At 41.5% G+C, this 16,788-nt stretch overlaps 1 protein-coding gene and 1 long non-coding RNA gene across 6 annotated transcripts in view; one reads left to right on the top strand and one right to left on the bottom strand.

The window, feature by feature from the left end:
• LOC112115850 (WD repeat-containing protein 47) overlaps positions 1–11,647 on the bottom strand; it is a 42,552-nt gene extending 30,905 nt beyond the window's left edge. For 4 of the 5 annotated variants that reach the window (XM_026655491.1, XM_026655493.1, XM_026655492.1 and 1 more), the window contains exons 1-2: positions 11,383–11,647; positions 636–802 (exon numbers count right to left, since the gene is read on the bottom strand). In XM_026655491.1, coding sequence (XP_026511276.1) covers positions 636–793 — 158 coding nt within the window. In that variant the 5' untranslated portion in view covers positions 794–802; positions 11,383–11,647. Of the gene's footprint in view, positions 1–635; positions 803–11,382 lie in introns of those variants that run through there. The other variant, XM_026655495.1, reaches the window with a different exon arrangement.
• A 635-nt stretch (positions 11,648–12,282) lies between these two features.
• Positions 12,283–16,290, top strand: LOC112115851. Its single transcript, XR_002908854.2, has 3 exons — positions 12,283–12,339; positions 14,698–14,882; positions 16,159–16,290. It is a non-coding gene; the product is annotated as an uncharacterized LOC112115851 (long non-coding RNA).
• The last annotated feature ends 498 nt before the right edge of the window (positions 16,291–16,788 follow it).

Below are 16,788 nucleotides of genomic sequence, written 5' to 3'. Positions count from 1 at the left end.
CCCTCACCAACCAAAACAAGCAAAAACTCCTCCCTGTATGAACTTATTCCTACATTTGTTGTAAGGTTTAGTAACCTATCTTCATACTTGTAGTCACCCAGGTCCTTTCAGTAAACATTTTGCTGTACAACATATGCCATGAACCCTGTTTTGATAAGTAAAGTCCACTTCCACAGTTTGATGTTAGAGAAAATCTGAGCATCTTTTTGAAAGGCAGATTACATCTTCTGGAAAACATTTGATTTAGAGAGCATGTCAATCACACAGTTAGAAGGGACCTCAAAGGTCATCTGGTCTAACTCCCTGCTACAATGCAGGATTTGTTGTGTCTAAACCATTCAAGATAGATGGCTCACCAGACATAGTTACCAGAATATTTTATCAAAATATTTTGTTGACATTTTTCATGAGTGTCTCAGGATGTTTTAAAAGCCCCTGGACATCCTAAGTGCTTAAATGCTACACATAGGACAATTTACAATGGAGAAGCAATACTTGAGGAGAGAAAATGGTTATGGCAAAAATGACTCAATGCTTTTCATGGCAGTCAGCAGTCAATTAGTTTGGCTAGTGAACACATGGCCAGCAGATATTAAGTTAGTTTCTATTGTACTAATTTATATAATAATTTCTACCTCAGAAAAAGCATGTCATCTGAGAACAGGCCATTAATGACTCCACTTTCTTTCTCAAGAGCCAGCATACTGATATGAAGTTTCTTCGAGTTCAGGAAATCTAAGATTAGTTTAATTATTTCAACTTCTTTTACATTCACTGTTTCTTCAGCAGTCATGATGGTAGCCTAGAGAGGAAAAAAACAAAGTAATATGGTCGATATTTTGTCTTATGCCTTGTCATCAAATGCTGTTGACTAGAAATTGCAAATAAATGTTTGTTTTGACAGTACTGAATATTGTAGTATTCCAAAATTGGTTAGTGGGATTTAGGAAATCAATCTCATGTATTTGAGCATGCAGCCATAACTCTGACTTGATCCTGAAACTGTGACTACCCAGTTGTACCCTGAGTTCATGAAATGGCCCACTGAAATGAACTGATCAAGAAGTTTTCAACTATATTTTTACCCTGGAATAACATTTCCATTTGCAAGACTGCAGTCCCTTTCTCTCAGAAAAGGAAATGCAAGATAACAGAATAGTATTTGAGTATTTAAGGTACGCAGAGATACTTGTAAGATTTTATAATTATACAAAACATACACGAAGAACAGTTTTATGATATATAAAAAGCATTATCTTGATTTTTTTTGCCATTCTGAAACAGTACATGGTAAGTAAGCCAGGACTTCCCATCCTTACTTTGTAAGGAGGCCTATTTCCATTGCAATGTTTTATGGGGAATCTAAATGTCAACATATTTTATTGGGTTTTCCTCCAATGTCAAGACCCCTCCACAGAAGCATGGGCAAGCAATGGCATACATCTCTATTTGGAAATCTGTGATAACTTTCTAGTTCACTGGCTAATTCCTGCAAGATGTTAAATGCCTCAGCTCTCTTTGATATCAGTTAGGGGTGAGGGTGCTCAACATCTTGGAAACTACTCTAGAACGCTGGCTCCCACACGATGTCCCACTGGGCACTTGCTGGTGGTCTGTAGAAAGCTTGCAGATCACACAGTACCATCTTTTCAGGAGCTCTTCATTGCAAAGAGGAGCCTGGAGCGAGCTGTAAGGTATATCTACATTGCAGTGGCAACGAGCCTTCCAGCTTGTGGGGCTCGAGCTAGAGCACTAAAAATAGCAATGTCCACATTGCACCTCAGGCATACAAACCCACATGACCCCCTGGATCTCTGTCAAGTCTCTGCAAAAGCCTCAAAATCCAGACTACTATTTTCAGTGTGCCAGCTTAAGTCCCACTAGCACAAGTCTATCTAATCAGGCTTGGAGGCTCACTCCCAAGTGCAGTATAGACCAGGGGTTCTCAAACTGTGGGTTGTGACCCCATTTTAATGGGGTTGCCAAGGCTGGTGTTAGGCTTGCTGGGGCCCAGGGCAGAAGCCCAAGCCCCACTGCCCGGGGCTGAAGCTGAAACCTGAGCCCCACCACCCAGAGCTAAGATTACATGCCACCTGCTCAGGGCAGAAGCCCTTGGGCTTCAGCTTTGGCCCATCCGGGCAGGGCGGTGAAGCTCAGGCGACGGGGCTTGGTCTTTGGTCCCCCCTCCTGGGGTTGTGTAGTAATTTTTGTTGTCAGAAGGGGGTCACAATGCAATGAAGTTTCAGAACCACTGGTATAGACATACCCTAAAAGCAGCTGGCAACAAGAGAGGAAAGTGAAGCTACTCTCAAGGACTGGAGCCATCAGTAGGAAAGAATGTCCAGGAAAACGGGACAAGAGAGCCAGGTGGCTAGTCTGCAGAGGACAAGGGGGTGATGAAGAGGAAGAGAAATATGAGTAAGGGAAGAGAAACAATCACAGAGCAAGATGAAAAGTGTTGTCTGAAGTAGGGTCTGAAAAGTCTGTACTTTTTTCTCATCATTTCAAGAATGACAAAAAAATTCATTAGACATATCTAAAATACACACTTTTCTAATATTACTTTTCTACATAAGTAAGTAATTGCAACAGGATGTTAAATGACTGCTAACGGGAAAGGATGTGGTTCCCAAGTCAAATTCAAGATGTGGTGCATACTCTAGAGCAGTGGTCTCCAAAGTGGGGTGCGCGCAAGAGGATCCTTGGGGGTGCACGGCAGGAGGAGCGCTTTTTTTTTTTCTTCGTCAGTTTGGGCGGGAGTCCGAGTGGCATTTTTTTTTTTTTTTTTTTTTTTTTTTGCAAAAATGGTAGAGCCGGTGCAGCAGTGGGTGTGTGCTCAAAATTTTTTTACTGATAGGGGTGCGCGATCAAAAAAGTTTGGAGACCACTGCTCTAGAGGTCCTCCATTTAGGAGCAGGTAATTACTAATCTACTTCCAATTTGGAAAGTACTGAAAATAGTAATCAAAAAGCAAAAGATAGAAATAAAAAGAAGTTTGCCATATCAAAGTTTAAATAATCAGTTTAGCTTGATTTTCCAAGTAAAATGTGTTATGAGGGATTAGTGAACAGATGAACTATTTACCAGGCACAGTCAAGAGGAAAAATGAAAGAATAAATACTTGAATCTGAAAGTTCTCATTGCTCACAGTAAACTTATGCTGCTGAATTCTAACAGATATGAGAACTCAGACTTTTTTTTAAATATACCAGTTAAATCATAGCATTTTCCATATTCCTCCTTTAGCTGTTTGCCAATTTTCTTTGTTTTTTCCCCCCCACAACACTTGACTGGAAAATTATTTAGTTAGAGCAGCCTCGTTTATTTTGGAGTAGTGTACATTTGGCTGTGCCAGCTAGAATAGCCTGCCTTCTGTTAATATGACTAGTTTTAATTTATGTTTTAGTCACAGAAGGCTCTAGTCATCATTAAATATTCTAGTGGCTCCAATGGCAGGCACAATCATTATTTGGGCCTATGCTCTCAGCTAGCAATTTTTTCTTCTATTTAAGAGTCAGCTGGCTCACAGAACATTTTATGTAAATAACTACTCCTGGGAGAATTCTGCATCACTGTACGTGCACAGAATTCATGTCCCCCACAGATTTCTTTGCTTCCCCGCAGAAAAATGACTTCTGATGGGGGAGCAAAGGAAAGCCACACAGGCACACTCCCCTCCCTGGCAGCACAGGCAGGTCGGTTTGGGAACCCGGAGAAGCCAATAGAGACATAAATAACCACCGCGGGTGTGTGAAGGGGTGGGCAGTCGTGAGAGAGAGAGAGAGAGAGAGAGAGAGACTCCGTCCCTCTCGCTCACTATTCCCGACATGCTCGGCATGGAGGGGAAGGGCTTCAGGGTGTGTCTGAGGAGGTAGGAGTGGCATAGGCTGTCCCCTCAGGCAGAGCAAAACATAGCAGCCTGCCCGCTTAGTGAATTGTTCCCATTGTCTTTGTGAATTCCCCCAGAAGTATAAAACAGATGTTAAATTTTTAAGGCTCCTTTACATGGCAAAAGTGGTGTAAAGGACAGTATGGCCTTATAAATGCTTATGGTGCTTTAGTGATTAGAACTGGTATAAATTTTTGGACTGAAAAAATTTCTTGTCAAAATTTGCTCCATGAACTGTTTGTTATTGAGCTTTCTGGCAATGGTCAGTACCCAATATAAATTGTGAGTTTGGTTCCCCAGCCCTCACTTGCTCTTCAGTTGCCAATGATGTAACACTGAGCATATGGCTGCGTATATCTGTTGACTAATAACTACATTACTACCAGGCAAGGCGGTTTGGGGATTTCCTCCAATCCTCCTCACTCCCATTCTCTATCCATTGTATTGTAGTTTAAATAAATTACCTAAATAATTGAAACCACCATGATTATATTGTGTTATTTTGACAAATAAAATATGCAGAATCTTAAAATATTGTGTGCATAATTTTAATTTTTTTGGCACAGAATTTCCCCAGGAGTAGAATAATGAAAAGAAACAGAGTTACATAGTTTTGTGTTTGCTTCAAAAAGCTGTTGGATGGTGAGATGTCATTCCCTCCCTAATGCCAACAGATGCTCTTCTTTCATCATTTTTCTAATTCTCTTTCTACAACTGGGGAAGGGTTTTTTTGATCCTAGAAGATAATCCAGTCATATCTTTTAGAGGGAAGGAGGAAACTAACAACCGTATCAGAACATATACTGTAATATTGAAGTGTCAACACCTTAATCCCCAACCTCATCTTCTGAAGTAGGTCTCTAGACTTCAGATTTGCCTTTTAATATGTTTTATGATATTATGGTTTTTATTAAACTTCAAATAATTTCCTAGCAGACAGGTAAAACTAGTACTCCACCTTAAAACGAGTCTCTTCAGTAGGATATTACTAGTACAGTTCATGCAGAATAAGACCTCCAATTGAGCAATGGAACATTTAGTTTGGACTTTTGTTTGGATTGGATGGCACCACAGATCAAAGCTAAATAGGAGTACAGGCTCTACATGCCTTCCACGATTGCATTAAAGTTAAATATTTACACACCTTACTGATGCAGAAACCAATGTGATATACAATACCATTCTTGGAAGTACAATTACATTAAGTGAAAGATCTAACAGCTGTGACAGTAAAAGAAATTATCAGCACAAAAGACAACCACCACGTCTGTAAACCAGGAACAGTCCTGCTTCCGCAAAGTTATTCTAGGAGAATTCTACGGCACTGCAACATGTAAAAGCACCACTCATCTTCCGCACAGGTAACTTGGATCTTTGAATGCAGGTGTAAAGTTCTACAGCTATACAATTTTTTTAGATCAGGACTACAGAAGAGTATTCATCCTGTATAACAGAGGTTCAAACTTTTTTTACTGGTGACCCCTTTCACATAGCAAGCCTCTGAGTGCAATCCCCCTTATAAATTAAAAAAAAAAACAACCTTTTTTATATCTTTAACACCATTATAAATGCTGAAGGCAAAGCGGGGTGGGGATGGAGGCTGACAGCTCACGACCCCCTCATGTAGTAACTTTTCAACCCCCTGAGGGGTCCCAACCCCCCGTTTGAGAACCCCTGCTGTATACCTTTAGAGATAAGAGAACTAACAATTTCAGTGGACCAACAACAGGTGGGCCCCATTTTGCAAACAAAATTGTCACGGACAACAAAAACAAAAAAGCCACCACATCATAATAAACTAACCTACTGCATGAGAAATTTACATCTTATTACAATATGCAAAGAGAAAATCTGAGGTTTCATATAATCCTAATCAGTATTTTAAAGTGTCAATGGTTTGGTAAGCATTTGACACCAAAATGCTTTTATAACTAAAATAAATCAGTCGTATCTGGAACTAAAATCAGAAGCTCAGAGGGTCTTCCTTTTGATCCAGATTCCATTGAAACCAAAAGGAATTTTGCCAGTGACTTCAGTAGAAGCAGGATTAGGCCCAAAACTGTCCAGTCCTGCAAGATGACAAGTATCATCTGTTTCCAGATTCCATGGTACTTTCTGCAAGAGTCGGTCTGTGCTCATTTAGTGTTCTTGCCAAATTCCAACATGGATAATTACATTTTGACTACTTACATTCTGCTTGCAATTGAAATAAAGGGCTCAGTACAATCCAGGAGATCCTGTACATCTTGCAGGAGAGACCTAAAGATTGTTTATTGATTCATTATCAGTTATGGCAACATTTTTTGGGCCCCATTTTAAAAAAAAACTGTTGTGGGACATTGAATTTCTGAGGAAAAGATGCAACATACTGGGAATTCATTAACATGACTCTGAAGGGACTGACTGAAAATGCAGATGAGAGGGATACTTCACAATTGCTAGTCTAATGACATGAGCCAGAAATAAATGGGCGGTCTTCTACAGAAATTTTTTCATTTAATTGAAGGTTTTTAAGGGTAACAAGAAAAAAACCTCAGATTTAATACACTCATATGCATTACACAGTCAAGTTAACCTAAGATGTACTGGAACAATGAGCTGTAAAGTATGCAATGTGAAAAATCTAGAAGTTTGCACACAGGATCTTGTGAAATGTGTGTTTATATATCCATTTTTTGAAAACATTATAGGTATTAAACACAGAGCAGCAGAAAAACTGACGGTTAGAGCTCAAGCTGCATCTTCAAACCATCCCACTGTGACTCTGTATTGCCAGCACATATGGCACATAACGTCACCAATGATCTGATCAAGCACTAATACTCAAGAATGACTGAGCAGCAGTGTTAAAGGTTTAAAATTCCTTTCTTTGCATTTATATCCTAAGCTTTCAGATTTCTGTGCTAGTTTTCCTTTAAAAAATGTATAACAAAAAACCAAAACCAGAGTATTATAAGTATTGAAAGGGCAACAGAATCAGGAAACATCTATTCTTGGGGGTATAATTTAAGCTTAACATCTTACACAGGGTGTTTGCCGATAAATGGAATGGTAACTCCAATTGTGCAAACTTGTATCTATGGCCTTTTAGTAGAAGTTACATAAAGAACTTTGTAAGGGAGTTTAAAAAAAAACCCAGATTTGTTCACATTTTAGATAGCAATGCATTTCTAAAATAAAATGTTAGTGCCCTTAGATAATGATCAATGACTGATGGGCAGTCATACTGGGAATTCATTTAGACTTTTGAAAGTCTAAAATAATGGATGTTTGTACTAGTTCTAAAAAAAACAGTTATTAAGGGATGAAATAGACAATTAAAGAGAACATATTCTTAATTTTTTTTTTAAAGACACAATATTCACCCCTTAATTTCCGCAAGAAGTTTTAATTTCTGGCATCAAAAGATCTCCAATATACTCCTTTTATATTTTTTCAGCATATTACAAATATTCCCAGAGTCATAAGAACATAAGAATGGCCATACTGGGTCAGACCAAAGGTCCATTCAGCCCAGTATCCTGTCTGCCGATAATGACCAATGCCCGGTGTCCCAGAGGGAGTGAACCTAACAGGTAATGATCAAGTGATCTCTCTCCTGTCATCCATCTCCACCCTCTGACAAACAGAGGCTAGGGAAAATGGCTAATAGCCATTAATGGACTTAACCTCCATGAATGTATCTAGTTCTCTTTTAAACCTTGTTATAGTCCTAGCCTTCACAACCTCCTCAGGCAAGGAGTTCCAAAGATTGACTGTGCGCTGTGTGATTAAGAACTTCATTTTATTTGTTTTAAACCTGCTGTCCATTAATTTCATTTGGTGGCCCCTAGTTCTTATATTATGTGAACAAGTAAATAACTTTTCCTTATTCACTTTCTCCACACCACTCATGCTTTTATATACCTCTATCATATCCCCCCTTAGTCTCCTCTTTTCCAAGCTGAAAAGTCCTAGCCTCTTTAATCTCTCCTCATATGGGACCCGTTCCAAACCCCTAATCATTTTAGTTGCCCTTCTCTGAACCTTTTCTAATGCCAGTATATTTTTTTTTGAGATGAGGAGACCACATCTGTATGCAGTATTCAAGATGTGGGCGTACCATGGATTTATATAAGGGCAATAAGATATTCTCCGTCTTATTCTCTATCCCTTTTTGAATGATTCCTAACATCCTGTTTGCTTTTTTGACTGCCGCTGCACACTGCGTGGACGTCTGCAGAGAACTATCCACGATGACTCCAAGATCTCTTTCCTGATTAGTTGTAGCTAAATTAGCCCCCATCATATTGTATGTATAGTTGGGGTTATTTTTTCCAATGTGCATTACTTTACATTTATCCACATTAAATGTCATTTGCCATTTTGTTGCCCAATCACTTAGTTTTGTGAGATCTTTTTGAAGTTCTTCACAGTCTGCTTTGGTCTTAACTAACTTGAGCAGTTTAGTATCATCTGCAAACTTTGCCACCTCACTGTTTACCCCTTTCTCAAGATCATTTATGAACAAGTTGAATAGGATTGGTCCTAGGACTGACCCTTGGGGAACACCACTAGTTACCCCTTTCCATTCTGAAAATTTACCATTTATTCCTACCCTTTGTTCCCTATCTTTTAACCAGTTCTCAATCCATGAAAGGATCTTCCCTCTTATCCCATGACAACTTAATTTACGTAAGAGCCTTTGGTGAGGGACCTTGTCAAAGGCTTTCTGGAAATCTAAGTACACTATGTCCACTGGATCCCCCTTGTCCACATGTTTGTTGACCCCTTCAAAGAACTCTAATAGATTAGTAAGACATGATTTCCCTTTACAGAAACCATGCTGACTTTTGCCCAACAATTTATGTTCTTCTATGTGTCTGACAATTTTATTCTTTACTATTGTTTCAACTAATTTGCCCGGTACTGATGTTAGACTTACCGGTCTGTAATTGCCGGGATCACCTCAAGAGCCCTTTTTAAATATTGGTGTTACATTAGTTATCTTCCAGTCATTGGGTACAGGAGCTGATTTAAAGGACAGGTTACAAACCAGTTAATAGTTCCGCAATTTCACATTTGAGTGCTTTCAGAACTCTTGGGTGAATGCCACCTGGTCCCGGTGACTTGTTACTGTTAAGTTTATCAATTAATTCCAAACCCTCCTCTAACGACACTTCAATCTGTGACAATTCCTCAGATTTGTCACCTACAAAGGACGGCTCAGGTTTGGGAATCTCCCTAACATCCTCAGCCGTGAAGACTGAAGCAAAGAATTCATTTAGTTTCTCCGCAATGACTTTATCGTCTTTAAGTGCTCCTTTTGTATCTCGATCGTCCAGGGGCCCCACTGGTTGTTTAGCAGGCTTCCTGCTTCTGATGAACTTAAAAAACATCTCTACATCTATCTTTTTACACAGAAGAGCAAAATGCATTCAAAAGTCTAGTTTTCCTAACAGGTGTAAATAACAAGCTGTAAACCAAAAGCCTTTTAAAATGCAGACACTTCTGAAGAGACTGTCACAATAATAACTGTTGCAGCATAAACAACTTCACAGAAAAGAGCTCCGTAAGTAGTATTAAGGGAAAAAAGAAAAAACATTTAAAATAAAAAATAATAATTAAAGTGTTCACTTTTTGGTGTGAAATATTAGACACATTTTTATTCATTCATTCTAGAGTAACCTAGCCCCTGATTCTGCAATGATATCTCCACGTGAGCACAGGAGTCTGTCCATGCAGAGAGTTCATTGCAGGATCTGGGCCCAAGTCATTAACTTGTGGCTCCATTTTCACTCTATCCTCAATAATTCTCAGATGCCCTAAATAAAAGAGGAAATATTTAAAAATTACATTCTATGGGCCAAGTTTTTATCTGAATTAATTCCCATGAAAAAGGGATATATAGGGTGGAAATCACTGGAGATCACTTAGCCCTTAGGAACAAGGTAATATAAAAATTCATATAAACTACATTACAATACAGGTACTCTGATTTTAATTAAAAAGACAAACCTGTGTATAAGGACGAATTATACAACGCATTTTCCCATACCTGGCTCCCAAATGAACAGCGTTAACTCAATGGCTCAACTTTTTTCCATTCCACTGATCAGTTGTCAAAATAAAGATTCTATCATGCACCACCCTCTCTCTCCACACCTCCACTACTTAGCATCCAAGTGTTTCATATTGGAGTACCTCCTTGTGGTCTGCAAGGCCCAGTTTAGAGAGACACAATATTACATACTTCATTAAGGTTTGACCTACTATATTTGATAAGTGACTGGCAGATTTCCTTGCTTTTATCAGTTTCTTTTACAACCTGAATGCTCTTTGTCTAGATTATAAATGCACATCATGCAGAGAAGTGTATGATGGATGCCAAAAAAAAAAAAAAAAGAAAGGTGAAATTAAACCACACAATACTTGTATGTTGTGATAAAGAGGAAAAAGGAAACAACTTTTACTAAATTTTTTTTTTGACAATCTAGCAACTAGCTAATGTGTTTTGACTAAGTAGTCGCTGGTACACCACTTTTGTATTGGCATACTTCATTCGTTTTAGCTCATGTGTATTTAAGAGTATTTTCTCCTTTTTGCTACTCAAAACCCTGAAACAATAACGTACTTAACGATACAGTATCAAGATACAGAAAATATTTCCAGAATGTTTACTCAGAAGAACTAAGAACATGTAGGACTTCAGTGAGATTACTGTACTTAAATATTAAGGTTTAATGCATCATATTTATACATCCCATTTGTCAGCAATAAAGGCAAAAAGGAAACCGCATCTTGTTCACGTAAACACAAGTATGCTAAGAGTCGACACATTTTTATGTCCAAGGCACCTAATTATAGAGGACTTGCCCTGTAAACGCTACAACAAAGGGAAATCAGTACTTAGATGCCAGGCTCACAACAGAGGAATCAGGCTAGAACCACACTGTCCCCTTGCTCTTCACGGAGGGAATGAACCGGGGCTGCAGGCCACAGAACAGGATCACGCACCACATTTAGACTGGAGGATACCGGGGTCTGGGGCGGGGTAGGAGAGAATGCCAAGATGAATGGGTTTTCGCCAAACCAGCATCAAAGCAGCCAGGCTGTTGTCTCGCCTGGTCCCTTCAGCACCACCCTCCGCTCCACTGTCTGGCAGGAGACCTCCTCCCCTCCTCCCCATGACAGGGGACCCTGCCATCCCCTGGGGCTTCCCCCCTTCAGAGCTTCCGCTGTCACCCCACCCGCCCCAGACTCTCTTCTAGCCCCCACCCCCTTCCCTGACAGGCCCGCCGCCGCCTCCCCACCCCCAGCTCCTGCTCCCACTCCCCTCCTCCCGCCCCTCCGGTTTGCTCCCTCCCACACACTCTCCTCCCCCATTGCCTTCTATCACCCTCTCTCGGGAGGTGCCAGCCTGGCCCCCGCAGGAAGGGGTCCCCAGCAGGCCGGGACTCTCCCCAGGCAGCCCGAGCCCGGGGCTGCTCCCCACGACGACGACGCGGACCCACCTGAGGGGAGTCCGGGGGGCCCGGACACACAGATACGCACGGAGCGGATGGGAGGGACGCAAAATGGCGGCGGGTCCCTGGCCCAGGAATAAGGGGGTCCAGTTCGGCGTCTGCCCCGACCCTACGGCTCCGCTTCTGGCTGCTCCGGCTCCCTGACTGCGGTTGTCAAGCGGCTCCGCCAATCGGGGCCCGGCAGCGCCGCTCCTCAGGCCCCTCCCCGCGCCGGGGCGGGGTGACCGCGCAGCCGCCGGAATGGAAACGGGAGACAGGGAGGGGCAGGGGCGGCTGCTCCATGGGCAGCCGGGTGCGTTGGTTGCCCCCTGCCTAGGGAGCTCTGAGGCGGTGTTGAGGCGGCTGGGCGCCCGCCTGGGGCCGTGACAGGAGCGTTGGGCGGGCCCCGGGACCTCCTGACACCCGCTGCTGGTCCGGACAGGCGAAATGGGAAAGGCGAAAAGAAGCGAGAAGGGGGCGAAGCGGGCCCCGTTGCAGGCGGCTGCGGTGGGGAAGAGGCGTTATCTGCACCCGCGAGCCCCCGGCCAGGAGTACGGACATTGCGGGTGGAAACATAAGCTCGCCTTGAAGGCAGCTGCGAAAACGGTTTACGTTTTAGGACAACGCAGAAGGGAAAGTTCTTCTCAAGTGGTCACTCGGCTTGGAGCGGGGAGAGATCTGAGCTGTGCAGCCACAGAAACTAACCCTGGCTAGCAGGGACTTGTACATGTTAATGAAGGAAACTCTGCCGGGTAAATTACTTAATGTGTCTGCCTACGCTTCACCATCTAGTCAAAGATGGTTCATGTTCCGAAATGGTTTGTGCCACCTTGGCTCTGCCTGGATTCTGCGCTGCTGCACAGTTCACCTGCCCCTGGCACAAGTCAGAGCATCTCCGTAGCGCTGATTATCACCTTGAACATTTCTCATCCCTTGCATTAGTCTGGGCGTGCACCTACCGAGCAGGTTAGTTGAGCCCAAACTTGTAGGTAAGATTCCGAGACTTTAGTGTATCAGAAGGAGAGGCAGGTCTGCAGAGAAGGTTTTGTGGCAAAGGTACTGGACAAGGACTTAAGAAGTCTGGATATTGGTTTCAACTCTGCTATAGCTAGTAAGGTGTAGCTTTGGGCAAGTCAATCTGTCTGTGCCTCACTTTCCCATCTGTAAAATGGTGATTTAAAAGAAGAACAGGAATACTTGTGGCACCTTAGAGACTAACAAATTTATTAGAGCATAAGCTTTTGTGGGCTACAGCCCACTTCTTCGGATGCATGCTGTAGCTCTAATAAATTTGTTAGTCTCTAAGGTGCCACAAGTACTCCTGTTCTTTTTGCAGATACAGACTAACACGGCTGCTACTCTGAAACCTGATTTAAAAAGAGTTTCCTGCCTCAGAGGGGTGTTGTATGGATAACTTCATTCATGTTTATGAGGTGCTCAGGTATGTGGTGAGTCGCATGGAAAAGTATATAAATAACCTAGCAGCCAAGAGCAAAAGATTCCTTCCATGTCATACCCACTGCAATCAGCAAAGGGCAGGTAGACCACAAATAATGAGATATCTTGCTCATAATTACAAGTTGCTGGTACATGCATTTGTTATGATCGTCTTTGTAAAGTTTCTTGTTATAAGACAAAGACCCGGAAAGTGTCAAAAGGAGGGTATGATCAAAGTACAAGGCCTCTTAGCTAACTGTCCTTACATATTCAATGAGTTGACCATCAGTCAGTCTGTGGGTGTAAATTGTTAGCAAAGCAGAGCAATTTCTATGTAGAATACTTTGGTTTTTTTTAATGTGTTGGCCTGGAGGCAGTGAACATCGGTAAGAATGAGGGCAGGGCCCATGGCATAAGCAAACTGCACTAAGGGATTGACAAGGAAGCTAGAACAGGAAACCTCAACATTAGACTATTTTATTTATTTCGGTGCTGCATATCACCAAAGTATTCTTTTTCACTGTCCATATATATAGAGTAAATCTATATACGTCGATAGCACGTGTATGCCTCCAAATACACATTATGAAAATCTAGTCTTTACTAGTTTTGAATGTATTTGCGTCGGGGATGAGTAAAGTATTGCCAGCTGCATGGTGAGTTCCTGGACCTCCCTGACATCACAGTAAGAGGTGGGGAATCACTTGGCTTTTCCAGAAAAGAACAGTGCTGCCAACTAAAATATGCATATGTAGGGTTGGGAACCCTAGCTGGCAGACCACATGCCTTTAAAGCTGTGGGGCACTGGTGGACAGGTTATCCATTTCACCGCCTTTGCACTTGCTGTTGTATAAGAAGAAGAAGAATGGCTGCATGTGTGTGCAGGGGATGTGGGAATTAAGATGCACTCTGTGTGCCCTCTTTTTTTCACACACACCCAGATAATAGCTCCATAAAAATGTGCCTTGAGACCTTTGTTTTATTACTCTATAGCTCCTTAATCTTTTTGTGGTTTGGCTATATTACTATAACATTGTTTGTAGAATACTTGCTTAAATAGCTCTCAAACTACTGAAAAATCACCTACAATTAATATAGAACAGATGCACTTGTTTCCTTTGGGATAACGCATTATAAACACTGACGGGTGTTCTTAAATCATATTTCCCTTGCTAACGCAATGGAGACTTATGGGTTGTTGGCAATATATTTAATTACTCGATGAGAGCCTCCCGGTTTCCAGGTTAGTCTTGGAATTTTGTTCTACTGTCTTCTCACATTTTCCTGTGTGCTACAGCAAATCTGTTTTGCCTTATTTAATTATGGTAACTATGCTTTAAAATGTTGAACTGAGGCAGACCACTTCATTCTTGAGACCTTTTTAATTGAATGAAATAAATATGTCCATTTATTAGATATTTTCATTTTTCAGTGCCTGTTTTTATTTATATATATATTTAAATTTCTTAGTATTAAATGAATCAGTCACATGAGATGGGGTGCAGAAGGGAGTGCTTTAGAGTATTCAGTGCAGCATTTGAAAAACAAAAAACACAAAATGTACCAACACCACATGGACAGTAATAGATATTTCTCACTTCTAACCTTTACACAACAGACATGTATATAAACTCTGTGGTGAAGAGAGTAGAAGAATGGGAAAATATGACCATCTAAGAATTCCATTGGAGTACTGGAAGGATTACCATGGGTTTCAGTATAGTAGGATTGGGAACTTCCTAGGGCCCTGATTCTATGAGGTGTTCAATTCCGCACAGAGTTGCACCCCGAAGAAACAAGTTATTTCTGTTTTATCTAGAAACAGCCAAAATGTGCAAGAAAAAATATTAAGTCTTTCAACCCTCTTATCCTGTTCTCTTTTTCTAGAAAGGAATATGTAAAAGGATGCCAAACTCTTGTGTCCTGTGAAGAGTGATGCAGACAAAGTGCCAGCTATTCAGCAGTGACTCTGCAATTAAAGGGCTATGAATACACGACTTTCAGGTCCTGGAAGGAAGCCCTTCTGCATGATTACAGTTCTGATATCACATCGCATGTAACTTGACTCTCAGGTAAGACAATGAATGCCCCCATTTACATGTAAAAATATCACTCAGGTTCAGAGCTCTCTCATTGGAGTGAATGGGCAGTGTAGGTGTTTATTAATGTAATGATTTTTAGAAGAATTAAATGCACCATTTAAAAGAAATGTACATATTCTGCAATACATCAGCAACCTGATGGTGCATAAGGAAATGAAAGTGACTATAAACAAATGGGAACTGGACCTGTTTAGTTTCACTGGCCAAGCTGAGAAAAATGCAAAAAGCGACCTATCAGTATAAATTTTGAAAAGTACATTAGATTTTAAATGTTATTTCAGTTTTAATCAGTCAAAGCATTAGCAGAAACACATATGTGAATTAAAAGAAAAGTCTATCTTGATCTTTTATTGTGGCTAATCCATTAATATGTTGGTGGAGTATGTGGAGGCACAGGTCCTTAGTGCAGATGATTTGTCTCTAGTGGAACCCCTGAGACTCAGTGTTTTGTATTGGGAGTAAGCCACCCCGCCCCCCAACACACACACAGGATGATGAAAAAGAAGAAATTCTGAGTTCAAAGTGTTTACGCTTCCATGTGTGAGAATTACCTCTGTGTAGGGAACACAGGGTCCTTAGTGAGGATAGACCAAATCCCTGCAGGCATCTGTCCTCAGAGAAGGTGCAGTTAGCTCCCATTGAGAGGTCAGCCTGGGAGAACAACAGAGCCTGTATTTGCAGTGTTGTTGTAGCTGCATTGGTCCCAGGATATTAGAGAGACAAGGTGGGTGAGGTGATTGGACCCACAGAAGTTGGTCCAATAAAAGACATTCTCACTTACCTTGTCTAAGATTTCTGCAAAGGAGCTAGAATTGCTTACAGAGCCTTCACTGAAACTAGACAACCTTTAGTTCATCTTTGCATTAACAATTCCAGTTTCGAGGTAGATCAAACAACAAAAAATATTGAGCCAACAAAAGATAATCTGCATCCAGATCATTTTTAATAAGTGTTGACTTGTGTGCTCTTGTCAGGTCTTGTTGTACCAGGAGTTAGGTCTGTGATGTTGTGGGAAGGATGAGGCAAACGCTGTTTAATGCAAAGTTCAGTACTTTATTAGCTCTTAATCTTTATGGAAGACTCCATTAGCAGATTAGCACTGACATAAAAACATAGGTAGCTATTACTTCTTATGTTTGCCAGACTATGTATACATAAAGCTCATGTACCATAGACATAGTACTTTGTGATGCATCTTATGTGGGTCACAGAAATTCTTTTCAGGATATTTGCTGCCTTTTTGCAGATCCAAGTAATGACAATTTAAGGCTTGTCTACATGGGAAGTCATTCCAGAAGAGCTATTCCTGATCAACTCTATGGCCTGGTCTACACTACGAGTTTGTCGAATTTAGCAGCGTTAAATCGAATTAACCATGCACCCGTCCACACAACGAAGCCATTTACTTCGACATAAAGGGCTCTTAAAATCGATTTCTGTACTCCTCCCCGACGAGGGGATTAGCGCTGAAATCAATATCGCCAGTTCGAATTAGGGTTAGTGTGGATGCAATTTGACGGTATTGGCCTCTGGGAGCTATCCCACAGTGCACCATTGTGACCGCTCTGGACAGCACTTTCAACTCAGATGCGCTGGCCAGGTGTACTGGAAAAGCCCCGTGAACTTTTGAATCTCATTTCCTGTTTGGCCAGTCGCGCTCATCAGCATAGGTGACCATGCAGAGCTCATATGCACAGGTAACCATGCAGTCCGAGAATCGAAAAAGAGCTCCAGCCTGGACCGTACGGGAGGTACTGGATCTGATCACTCTATGCGGAGACGATTCCATGCTATCAGAACTATGTTCCAAAAGACGAAATGCCAATACATTTGAAAAAATCTCCAAGGGCATGATGGAGAGAGGCCACAACAGGGA

The sequence above is a fragment of the Terrapene carolina genome, unplaced genomic scaffold (genome assembly GCF_002925995.2).
Source record: "Terrapene carolina triunguis isolate 2854851 unplaced genomic scaffold, T_m_triunguis-2.0 Scaffold210, whole genome shotgun sequence".
Classification (NCBI taxonomy): Eukaryota; Metazoa; Chordata; order Testudines; family Emydidae; genus Terrapene; species Terrapene triunguis.
This window is presented reverse-complemented; position numbering and strand designations above follow the sequence as displayed.